Source organism: Haliaeetus leucocephalus, unplaced genomic scaffold, assembly GCF_000737465.1.
Source record: "Haliaeetus leucocephalus isolate CR32 unplaced genomic scaffold, Haliaeetus_leucocephalus-4.0 Scaffold162, whole genome shotgun sequence".
Classification (NCBI taxonomy): domain Eukaryota; kingdom Metazoa; phylum Chordata; class Aves; order Accipitriformes; family Accipitridae; genus Haliaeetus; species Haliaeetus leucocephalus.
The window spans coordinates 9495545-9508341 of record NW_010972598.1 but is presented as its reverse complement, the minus strand read 5'-3'; the positions used below and the strand labels follow the sequence as shown (position 1 = coordinate 9508341).

General features: G+C 38.4%; 1 protein-coding gene across 2 annotated transcripts in view; it reads left to right on the top strand.

Moving 5' to 3' along the window:
• The window catches only part of MLLT4 (myeloid/lymphoid or mixed-lineage leukemia (trithorax homolog, Drosophila); translocated to, 4), a 94592-nt gene that overhangs the window by 71670 nt on the left and 10125 nt on the right, over positions 1-12797 (top strand). Inside the window, exons 22-28 of one of the 2 annotated variants that reach the window (XM_010562709.1) lie at positions 383-448; positions 603-676; positions 1193-1311; positions 2355-2549; positions 2808-2899; positions 3337-3525; positions 6172-7194. In XM_010562709.1, the coding sequence (XP_010561011.1) occupies positions 383-448; positions 603-676; positions 1193-1311; positions 2355-2549; positions 2808-2899; positions 3337-3525; positions 6172-7194 (1758 nt within the window). The remainder of the gene's footprint in view (positions 1-382; positions 449-602; positions 677-1192; positions 1312-2354; positions 2550-2807; positions 2900-3336; positions 3526-6171; positions 7195-12797) is intronic. The other variant, XM_010562710.1, reaches the window with a different exon arrangement.

Here is a 12797-nt window from a genome sequence, read left to right as displayed (position 1 = left end):
AACATAATACATAGAGGTATAAAAAATAATAGCATGCATGTAGAAGTGCAAATAAGTATTTCTTATTGGAAGGGGATTAGAACAAACTTCTAAAGTACGTTTTAGTTAATGTATTTTCTTTCTTATTCAAGCTTGCATTAAGACCAAATATTCTTTCCTTCTAACAATGCCTGCAGGTTCAATAGGCCTAATATTAAAATTTTCTTTTGACTTTAAATGAATGCAACTCTTTTCTGTGTAACTGGTTTTTTCCAGTTTGGGAATATATAAAAGTAATGAGAACGTAGAGGTTTATCTAGCCATGCAAAATTCTGATTAACACTTGTGGAGTGCTTAAGAGATTAAATATAAATGTAATAAATTAATGCCTCTTTCTCTGTAGGGTGCGGGTCAAGACAAACTTGGAATATATGTCAAGTCTGTTGTGAAAGGAGGTGCTGCAGATGTGGTTAGTAATATTCTTAAACATCAGTTCAAAGGTAGAAAGATCCTTTGGAAATGCTTTTAAATCCTTTGTTTACTTGTAAGTGTGAATAATTGTTTTAATTTAGACCATGTTAGCATTGGTGTATGAATTTCTTCTCTCTGGGATATGTTATTAGGATGGTCGTCTGGCTGCAGGGGATCAGTTGCTCAGTGTGGATGGTCGAAGTTTGGTGGGCCTGTCCCAGGAAAGGTAAGGAATGCTTTCCTTGGGTGTCTTTACATGAAGAAAGTGCTGGAGTAGTTATATACTGAAAAGCTCTTTTTTTTACATTTTAGGCTTTGTCTTAGCTTTTTATAACTGCCTATCAATAACATCAGTAACAAGTTCAACTGTTTGTGTAGTATTTCCCGTATATGATACAGGTTATCTATATAGAAGAGATTGTATTACACATTTGGGCTTCAGTTTTGAGCAAACTTCATTTAGCTCTAACTTTAAATATTTTGACTCCTGACATTTAACTGCAGAAACTGGAAATAGTACTTGCCTGTAGGTGTTGTCTGTAATAAGTGTATCTTCTTGTCATCATCTAATTTTTTTCAAAGTGATTTTTAGTATTACTCAGAAAAAGAGTGTTTTGTCAAACAAAAGATTACTGGAATAGATGTGAGAAATCCATGACATACAAACTGATAATAAGGAGAACTAAGTAATAATACAGTGCCTAATTTTATTTTATTTTCTTTGCTTTGGCTTTTATTGCAGGGCAGCAGAACTTATGACTAGGACGGGTTCTGTAGTAACACTAGAAGTGGCAAAGCAAGGGGCAATTTACCATGGTCTCGCAACCCTGCTTAATCAGCCATCCCCAATGATGCAAAGAGGTAAAAATGCTAATATTATTTATGTCGATAACAGCTTTATAAGTCTTAGAATGCAGAAAATATAATAATTCACAATAGCTTGCCAAATATTACCAAAATATTAAATCAGAAAACAAACATAATTGCACAGAAAAGAAGCATTTCCTTTCTTATCAAAAGTTCATCTCTTTTTAAATATTGTTTGAAATTATGCTAGTCTAACATTAATAAATGCTTTGCTTATGTACCTTTTCAAAATTTGAGTGATGTATTTAAACACAGTTCTGGTTTGAAGTAATTTTTATTTTAGCAAATGAAATATAATGAATACAAAGGGCATTGAACTTCAATAGCTTTTTTATCCCTTTCATAAAAGCTGCTCTCCTCCTCTCGGAATATGACTTCCTTGTAACCAGAGAGTGCAGTGTAATTACTAAGGGAGAAATAAATAGAAATAGAAGCCCCTGGAACATGTTATGCCATTGATTGAGTGATGGATTGATTTTTAAACTAGAAATATTGAAACGTATCTTCTTAAGTTTCTGTGTCTGATCATAAGAAGTTCTGGGATGTTTCTCCAATGTTATATCATCCTACTTCAGTGAACTAACAAAAGACATATTTAAGTCTTACACAAAATAATGTTGTAAAAGAAATAATTTTATAAAGGAAGACCTTTTCTACATATAGGGTAGTACTACAGTATAGAAAAGAATGGATTAAAAGAATAAATCCTTATTAGCACAGTTTACAACACCATCCTAGATGCCATCTGCCTCTGAGAGTCAGGAAAAGACTTTTCAGTAAAGCACGTTTGGCTTTTCCAGATATTGTGGTACCTTTTCAGAAGTTCTGCTGAAGCATACAAATCAAAGGAATCCTGTATAGTTGATAGAAGAGTGGGATTGTGTGTCTGAAGAAGTAGAGATTTTAAAATCTAGCATTTGCTTTACTGGGAACTCATTTTTAATTATAAATGCAAGGTAGCTCTGGTTTGAAAAAGAATATGCTAGACAGTAGTTAATATAAGCGAAAGGGGGAAAATACATATCCAACTGTTACAGTTTCTGACCGCCGTGGCTCAGGTAAACCCCGACCAAAGAGTGAAGGTTTTGAGCTGTATAATAACTCCACTCAAAATGGGTCACCTGAGAGCCCTCAGCTGCCGTGGACAGAGTACAGTGAACCAAAGAAGCTGCCAGGGGATGATAGATTAATGAAGAACAGAGCTGATCATCGCTCCAGTCCCAATGTAGCAAGTAAGTATGATTATCCTCCTTTTAGGGGTAGATGCTTCCTCCGCTAGTTTTACAGGCTGTGGAATTCAGAAAGGGGATGATTGTTTTTAAACATGGATTAAGTTTAAAATGCCAGCGTAGTAGTAACATTTGGAGCAAACCTCTTGTTAGAACTATTCAAAGGAAAAATCGTAGTTACTTTCTGAATACTATTATTTTATTAAGTTATGTAAATTATTATTAACAGTCATGTAAATGCTTCCTTTAACTTTCCAACAGATCAGCCTCCAAGCCCAGGAGGAAAGAATGCTTATGCATCTGGAACTACCACCAAAATAACCTCAGTCTCTACTGGAAATCTTTGTACAGAGGTCAGAAGTGGCAAGCAAAATGTTGGCTGCTAAACTTTCCTTAGCTATCAATAGCGTCAGTGTGCTTGAGTCAAACCAGTGTCTTACTTAACTATTTGAACATAATGCTGGTGCTAGTGACTGGGTGGGGGTTTTGTTTATTATGGCAAATGAAAGATTGAGACAGTTTTGAGTGGTTTTATTAAATTTTGTTCATGAAGCTGTCCTTGTGATTTCTTAGGTTTGTACGATATTGCGTACTTGTTTTCAGACCGTAAAAACATGAGTCATAACCACAATTATATTTGATACTAGACAACCTCTTTGTCTCCTGTTCCAGACAAATAATGCTCTTACGAGCCAAAGAAAACATTTAGAAAATGCATGTTTAGAATAATATTCTGTACAGATCTGTGTGACTAGAAAATTCTACCTTACGTTCTTTCTACATTTTTCAGGAGCAGACTCTGCCCCAACGACCTGAAGCTTATCCCATCCCAACACAGACCTATACTAGAGAATATTTCACATTCCCAGCTTCAAAGTCCCAGGATCGAATGGGTCCAGCTCAGAGTCAGTGGCCAAATTATGAAGAAAAACCACAGGTCCAGGCCGAAAGTAATCATTCGATCAATACTACAATGCAGGTGAGAAGTAATTTCTTTCAATATAAGAAAAAAACCAGAACGAACCTGCTTGCTTTCCACTCCCAGACTGCTGAGACATTTTTTCAGAACAGTCAACTCTGATCTCTGAGCTGTTGAGGACAAACTGTACCACAGGGTGGGGAACAACTGTACTTCTGCCAATATTGGCTTGGGTTCAGAAACCTTACTCTTCCCCTGCCATAGAATTTATGTTACCATGTGCTGTAGACCTGTTATCTGGGATGTTTTAGCCCCCCGTTAGAGGTAATGGGGTGTAGATGGTAGTAGGGTTCGTGTTGTAAAATGTTTTGTGGTTTTCTGAAAAGCAAACTAAATCTTTCAGTCTTCCAAGAAGGTGCATACGGAAAAATCTCTTTGCCTGTGGGGTGTGTTGTTTAAGTGACAAAGTGCAAGTATTAAAAATGAAATAAAACAGTACTTTGAGACCTAACCAAGGTCTTCACTGAAACACATTCCCTGCTCTCAGTTTAAAAAAAAAAAAAAAAAAAAAATTCAAGTTGCATCTATTATCAACAGGCAGCTGCTTCTTGACCTGAAATGAATTTACCCCCAGTGTACCTTTATAAATTCAAAAAATAATGTTGTTCTGCTCTTTGTAAATGACGACTTTACTCAAATCCATACAGGAAATTAAATCTAGATCTACTAAATCCAGCCACTGGATCATCTTTTCTCTAATCCACCAGAGACTTCAAAATACAGAGAGAAAACTTTTGCTGTTTCTTAACTTGTGATAAAAGCAGGGCCTTGCAGCAGACTGAGTATGTTTTACTTTTGCAAAAGGAGTGTCATGTAAATTATCTTGAGATTGTGTCATAGAAGCAAAGTAAGGCGTGATTATTGATTACTCACACATGTATTGGCAAGTGAATTCAGTAAAAAGTCAGTTAAATAAAAGCTTAGTGCCTTTTTTTTTAAGTATTATAGATAGCTAATCCTAATTATTTCAGCTGTTAAGAAAATAGGTGTTATACCCAAAGTAGGATGGTAATTTTGAAGGAGAATGCTGCAAGTTAAATGACTGTGACAAATAGCTATGGAAATATTTTGCTGAATTTCCATGCTTAACTCCTTCACATTTTGTGATTTCATCTCACCTAATCCTAACTGCGTAGTTTATGTCTAGGCTCTCTCTGTCAGTGATGGGACAGGGAGGCTAGGACCTCCAGAGAATGGTTCCTACCCATTTCTCTTAATGGGATAAATTGCTGCCTGGACATGCATCTCTCCCCTGCTTAAGACAAGCTTAAGTGAGTAGCTTAGATGAGGTGGTTAAAACTGGTGAGATGAACCCCATCTGTGGAAGCTGTTGACAGATACGGAATTTGAGCTATGGTCTTCAGGCTGAATGCAGTACAGAAAAGCATTTTTATAAAGCAGATGGCTAGAAGCTTTAACTCCTTACAAGCATTGAAAGTGTACACGATTTTTCTCTACCATACAATAGTTCTTTTAAGTTGAAAATTAGAGGAAAACAGACTTTAAAAAAAAAAACCACAAAATCAACCCCCCAGAATATCCTTTTAATCTTTACAGTGAGAACTGGGCTTGTAAAAAAAGCTGCCGTAAGCTACTGACTGATGTGAAATGCCTGTTTTCTGTTCTGAAGGCCTTAGCCAACTGTGTGGCTAGGTGCATCTTTACAGCAAATCTAACACAAATAGCTGTGTGTTCAGCTCTGCTGGACTAATAGAGCGTAAAAAATACACTTGTTCATCTCAAAGAAGGCATTCTTCAGAGGTCACGGTTAAGGTCGTTGATGGAGGAAAAAGAAAAGGAGTTTGCGTTGTTAGTCTTCTCTCAGTTGTTGATAATTGGTACATTATGTGTTCAGTGCTTAGTAGTTCCTAACATTCAAAGTATGAATATTTGCTTCAAGAAAATCATTAACAGATTTGATAAGCCTAATTTATGGTCCAGTATTCCTTTTCAGGAGGTTGTACATTGCAGCGAGACCCTGAGCTTGTATAAAAAAAGACTCGGTGTTTGACACGCTAAAAAAGCGCCAAAAGCGCAGACCTATACACCCGTGCCCCAAGAGCAGGCAGAATTAGACCCGGCCGCCCCGGTTCCGTACCCATGAACGGTGCCGCAGCAGTGAGAGCTTCCTGGGGGTCGTCTCGCCTCTCACGGGAGGAGGGTGGGCAGTGGCTCCCTTCTCTCTTCCTCAGCAGCCTTTCTGTTTGCCTTCCCAGTAAGGAAAAACGTTCAGTCGAGCCAGCTGCAGGCTGAATGGCAGAGCTGGTACAGTACGCCTGAGCTGTGGTCCCAAGCTGCCAGAACTCTTGTGCTCGCCTGTGGGGGAGGGAGTGTCAGGGATACTCCTGAGAACTCGGGCTAGCTGGGGAGGTTTTCAGCTTAAGCTCCGTTTTGCATTCATCCTTCCTCCCAGTCCAGATTTCCAGGCATTTCGGAGTGTGCAAAGTCCTCCATGGCTTGAATGAGCTAGAAGGACAGAGAAGAATATTTTATTGTTGGTTTTGGGAAACTTACTAGACATGGAAATGCTGAAATTCACTAAAAGTAATTAACTTCAGTAATAAGAATGCAGTTTGTGAGCCATTTTCAAATATGTTTTAATATAGATGGACTATGAAATACATGCCTTGTTTAATTTTTTTCCAGCGTGTGGCTCGTTCCCAGGAAGAGCTCCGAGATAAAGCTTTCCAGCCAGAGAGGAATCGTTTGGAAGTCGTTATACGGAAGGATGTAGAGTACATTGATCGGAAGTCAGACAGCGATCAGTGGATGAATTCATCTGTGGATTCTAGCACATCTAGCCAAGAACACCTGAACCATTCATCCAAACCAGTCTCGCCTGGTTCTTGTTTAACTAAAAGTGGACCTGGCCGTTGGAAAACTCCAGCTACTAGCCAACCAACTCCCGTGGCCATTTCCCAGCCCATCAGAACAGATCTTCCCCCTCCGCCACCACCTCCTCCAGTGCATTATGCAGCTGAATTTGATGAACTACAAATGGATTTGCCTCTGCCTCCCCCTCCTCCTCCAAACCAGATAGGGGCACAAGCATCTTCCCAGGCAGCCGCTGCTGAGCGTAAAAAAAGAGAAGAGCATCAGAGGTGGTATGAAAAGGAAAAGGCACGTTTGGAAGAAGAACGAGAAAGGAAACGTCGTGAGCAGGAGAGAAAACTTGGCCAAATGCGTTCTCAGCCACTAATTCCTGCTCAGCCTGTGGTTCCCCCTGTTTCCCTTCAACAAGTGAAATCAGAAAAGCCTTCAACTTTGCAGAGGTCTCAAGAAACAGTCATTCGAGAGTTGCAGCCCCAACAGCAGCCTCGGACTATTGAGCGGAGAGATCTGCAGTACATTACTATCAGCAAGGAAGAACTGTCCTCTAGTGATAGCCTCTCTCCAGATCCCTGGAAACGGGATGCTAAGGAGAAACTGGAGAAGCAGCAACAGATGCACATTGTGGACATGCTGAGTAAAGAGATTCAGGAACTTCAGAACAAGCCTGATCGTACAGCAGAAGAAAATGACCGCCTCCGCAAACTCATGCTTGAGTGGCAGTTCCAAAAGCGACTTCAAGAATCAAAGCAAAAGGATGAAGATGATGATGAAGAGGAGGATGATGATGTGGATACTATGCTCATCATGCAGCGACTGGAGGCAGAAAGAAGAGCAAGGGTAAAAGGGAATAATCCTTTCTAGACAAAAGTATTGTAAATACGTATCTTGGTGGGTTCTCTGGCTTTGTCCGAGTATTTTTGATGTTCTTATAGGGTAAAGGAGGATGAAGCTTTCTTCAATATCTTGAATTTTAAAATTGCGAACTTACAGTGGCTTCACCAGTTAAGTGATATATTATGAAAGTATTATAGAATCCAAGTTGGCAGTCAAATTTACTTTTCTGGTTGTGGGGAAAGAAAGTTCCTTTGGATAAAGGGATTTTGCAATGTACCTGGAGTAGAATTAGAAGGTTAAATATGGTAAGAGTTTACTTGAAGGTAAGAAAAACATTTGTAACTGTGAAAGTGTCTAGGAGAATTGGGAACAAAAATAGTATGAATTTTTTTTCCTCTCCCCCGCCCCTCAAATATATTTACCTCTGAGAGTTCTTCTTTATAGTCTTGGACCTGAACACAGACACTGAATGCATGCTGGTTCCAGGGAACAGTGAACTGAACTGAGATTCCACCTTGCTGGTCTGCTCCAAGTAAAGGCTGGGGTCTTAAGGCAGCTGCTGCCTCTACCTTTACCACCACCTCAGTGGTGACCCCAAGAGTGCTGGGGGAGGCATTAGGTTGAGCCATGTGCTTTTGCGTGTTGTAACAACTAATGCACCCTGTCTCGGGCTCCAGCTCATACGTACCTGGATTTTGCGTGGTGTCCAGTTTAATTGGTATCTGACAAGGTTTGCTTACCTTAGCTTCAGTAATGTGAAAGCTCATAATGTATGTAATAAGATAATACAACTGAATAGTATGATAAAGGTGTGGGTTTTTTACTCTGTTGGTGGCTGTTGTCTCTCAGAATCTGTTAAATCTATTGTTACTGAGAAACAATTTCTGTAGGAAAATATTTTTTCTTTCCTGGATAATAGCATGGATACCAAAGTTACATACCAATACCTATGCTTTGACAGGCTTAAAAACTAGCTCTGTAATACGCTGAGTGTCTTCTGTTTATCTTGAAAAGATGACTTAATTCTGTGATAAGCAATTTTTAATTCTTGAGAAACGCTTGAACATGCTTATTTTGACATTCAGAAATAGCTATCTGCTTGAGTAGTATTTGAATTCACGGTTGTTTTGGCAGCTTGATTTCCTAAACTTACTCTTTTCATATTTGCTGCAGTCTGCATTGCTTTCCTTTTTTCTTGTGGCTAACTTTATTACTGTGTAAAACAATAGATACCTCAAACTTGGAAACTGAAGAAAGGAAAAGCTAAATATATCTTTGGCAAACAGGTTGCATTAAAGCCCAGCATTGCTGACGTGTAATTTGTAGCACACAGGCAGTTACCTATGGGAATAAAAAAAAAAAATCCATGTAAAACTGCCATTTTAAAAACCAGCATATTTAAAATTTTACTGTAGCAAGGCTAAAAAGGCCATGTGTCGTTAATAGAAAGCCAGTTGTATTGCATAACATTCTATCAGTCTTCTCTGCAAGTGCTGGATTTAAAATACTATTTGTGCATAAGGTTCCAAAATGCTGGAAGAACATTTTGAAACTAAAAAATAACAGTTGTCTTGAACGGAAGTCATGTTTGCATTTTGGTTACATTTCACTGTCTGTACTACTAGAGATGCAATAAGTAGCATCTCTGGAGAACTACTGAGGTTTTGAATGAGTCAAACCAATACTGATAAAAATTTCAGATATTTGGTTGTTTTCACTTCTGTACTTGAGGATTATGTCAAATCAGTTCCTCGTTCTAAAGCAGCTGACTTAACAAATAAAAGAAGATGCTTTTGAAATGGCACAAGTCTAACCTATCTTTATTTTCACTGTGCATCTTTCTTTTTTCCCCCCTTTCTTACTACCTGCAGCAGACTGCTGTGCCAGCAATCTCTGTTCTAGATTTGGTATGTTTGTTTCTTTCTCTTCAATATCTCTTTCCCATTTCAATTCCTGATATTATTGATAACCACCCTATGTGCTTTGCATGATGATTTGGCATCTTTGGGTGTTCAAAAATCATTGTGATACAATAAGCAGTAAGTTAACTGTAAGCATGCATTTGAATGTTTCCAGATGTGGTGACTCCTTTCCCTGTGTTTCCTTCCTTTTAGATGTTGTGTTCTGCTTGCAGGCTTGATTTGTTTGTTGTAGCAGTGGTCTAATATAAAACTGTGTATTGGATGTTTTGTGCAGTCATGTTTATAAAATCTCACTAATAACTTTGAATGAACAGGCTGTGAGGTAAGATTTCCTCCCTTCCCTTCCCCACCCCTGCAGGTTTTAGAAGAGCTCTAGCAACACCATTCCTTTCCAGTTTGAAGTGAAATTGTCCTGAGAGCCTAATAATACAGCATACTGTTTCAGCACATGCTGAAACCCTGTTGTTTACAGGTGTTGCAATTTTCTCATTAAAGTAAAAATGAATTGTAAACTCAGAAATTACTTCTGAATTAGTATTTCCAAGTAGGTCACATAAACATGCAATTATTAAGTTACCATATAAATTCAGTTTCAATTGGTTAATACCATTCTCTTGCATCTAAAACATGACAGGCTTTTGAATTGGAGCAGTAATTGCTATGACTCCAGCTAATTCTGTATTTTATTGCTCTCATTGCAAATGGGTACATGGAAAAGAGTTCTGTAGTCTTCTAGAGAAGAAATACATCTCCTTCAAAGTGTATTTCTAGATAATTACTATACCAATTTGACAGAAGGGTAATACTTGCAAGTCCTGTTAGTATAATTAATCTGTGCTGCTGGAAAAAACTGTAAACATGTCAGTTCAAAACATGGATTTGGATATTCAGCACTGCTTTATTTAAAAAAAACACAAAACACCTTTTAAAATGCATACTTCAGATAACTTAGTCTGTCTCAGGTGTTTGGTTTTGTATCTGTGCGGTACAAGTGTTAAGCAGCTGGCAGCAGTGAAACAGGTGAAGCATGTCAGCTTTCTGAATTAATGGACAAGCCAGGAGTCATGGGTTTTTCAGACTTAATATTTATCAATATTTTTTCTTATTACTACTCCTGTATTTTTTTGCTTAAGCCTTGTTCCCCAGACCTCTGACTTGATAAGGTTCTTTGCTAAGCAGGCTGTAAACTTCAGGATCTTTCTGCAACAGGAGGTTGTGAAGGCAGACAGTATCATCAGCTTTAAAAATGGATTAGACAAATTCATAGCCATCATGCCTGTAAACAGCTATGCAAAGGATTACACAAGGCTGTACCAGCTGACATCTCTAGTACCGTGCTGGGGAAATGCTAGAAGAAATGGCCAGGCTCCTGTGCAGCTCTTCTTGCTGTGGTCGGAGGCAGAATACTGTGCTAGATGGAACCATGGCCTGAATCAGTCAAGGATTTATTATCCTCATAAGTTTAGCTTTAAAAAAAGAAAGCAAACGAATTCTGAAATAGATGATGTTGAATGCTGTACCCAGCAAATACCTCTTTTTCCTAATTTCATCATTTTCATACTGTTCATGTGACTTTCTGGGCAGAGGCGCATCTATGCTATGCCACTTCAAGTACCCAAATGATTACTGCTTTAGAGGAAAAAAATACAATTTCAAATGCTCAGTGCTTTTTATGTATGTCTAACTTGAGCATTGGTGATAGTTGTTTTGCTAATTACAAGGCTGGTGAAGGGTGATGAATAGTTAATGCACAAATTGTCAACTTGGCTAGTGTTTGTCTTTTTAAATTCCCTGGGCCACTAACAGATCTGACCCAGCTTTAGCTGTCATAAATAAATAGGTATAAATTTAAAGTTCGTCTGGAACGTCTTTTAAAGCGTTCTAAGCAGTGCTTGGAGAAATGAATTTTGTCTGGAACCTGAGACTTCCTGGATGCCTGCCAGTCCTGTGAATATCTTAACATTTCTGATACGAATCAGCCCATCGGCCTGACAGCTCAGAAGAAAGGTGGCCTTTTTTGCCCTCCGCAGTAGGGATAGTGCTGCAAGCGTGCGTTGGCGATGGGGACAGAGTTGTGCAGCGAAGCGAACTGTTGGCAGTTTGCAGTAGAGCTGAGACAAAGCAGGGGGAAAGAATTAGTGCTTTGTGCTTAGCTGCTTTGCTTGCTTACAGCTGGGAGAACGCTCTTCTCCGTCACTCTGGCTGTACGGATCAGTTGTTTCTACCTGTTACAATATAAACATGTACTGCTTTGGAGAAGCCATGGAAGTACAGTAAATCACATGAAAACGTGACTTTTTAACTAGAGAAAAACTAATTGGGACAGAGAAGTATCGAATTGAAATACTCAACCTGGGAATCTAATAGCCTTCTTACTAGAAATGAGACATGAAGCTAATTTTCCTTAGCGTCTTGAAAATTTGGGATGAAGTTTGAATTGGGTACTGCTGTACACGATTACAAACACAAATGCCTGCAAGCGCTCTGGCACGCCTCACCATCCCACCGCTCCCTGCCTTGGTCTGGGAATGCTCCAGAGTAGAAACCAGTTACAAATCAGAAAGAAATGAAATGCCACTCTCTTCAATAGTTGCTCTCTTCCCGCTTGTGCCTTACATATAATTTTTGGCCTTTTTACTAGGTGTTATATTTAGAATAGCCTCTGACCTGGATACCGTTGTCTTCACGATTATTATGGTTCAGATGTTGACAACAGTTCCCAGGTGGGCACCCTGCCCAGTTTTCACTTCTTTCTTTAATTAAGACCAGAAGAACATAAACCAAACCAGTCCTACTTCCCCTTTAATTTAGTTTCAAATATTTTCTTGTTTAAGTGCATTTGAGTAGGAATTTGCTACTAAGCAAAAAGGCATCCATGCTGTAACCTGGGATCAGTAACTGCCATGTTCAGAGTTTTTTCTCTGAATGCAGCTGGGACAGAGTAAAGGAGTTTTCCTGTATTTTTTCACTGTGCAGTTTTTGCGCCCTTTTTTTTTTTTTTTAAGAGGAAATTACTTCTTTTCTATAAACGCTTTTGAATTACTAGCTGTCTTTCCCTTTGACAGCAATATTATCTCCTTTGCTAAAATAATGTCTTTTTAATAACCAAGACAAGAAGAGATCTTAATTCCAGCAGGGAGTTCGTTAACTACTTTATTCCCTGCTCTACTGTATATACTGAGCTTGATGTCTATGTCATTTTCAGTTAGGAATTACAAAATTTTAGCCCTAAATAAGGGGAATTTCCTTGGAGGTAGCATCCTCTACTATATGTTTGCTGAATTATTGCCTAAATGAAATTAATTAATTTTGTTATTTAGCTTTCATGCTCCAAAATGGTAGTTTTTTAACACTTCAGCTGGGAGGTGTTTTCACTGCAAGTAGTCTATATAGCCGCTTGAAGATGTACAAGGCAAATGTTTTCAAAATTACCTGTTGTACAAGGTCATAAGATACCCATAACAGAAATACTATGTGAATAGTGGGGGAAATAATTACCAGAAAATCAGTAAAATAATTTTTAAAAGTTTGTTTTTAGAATTGATTGGAAAATTTATTAGAAAACCTAATCTGCTTTAAAGCGCATTTCTTGTTAATTAATTATGGGAGGAGATACCTACGTGAAGGTTGTCCTCACAAAGTCTATTAAAACTAATTTTATCCTACTATATCATTATTGCTTTG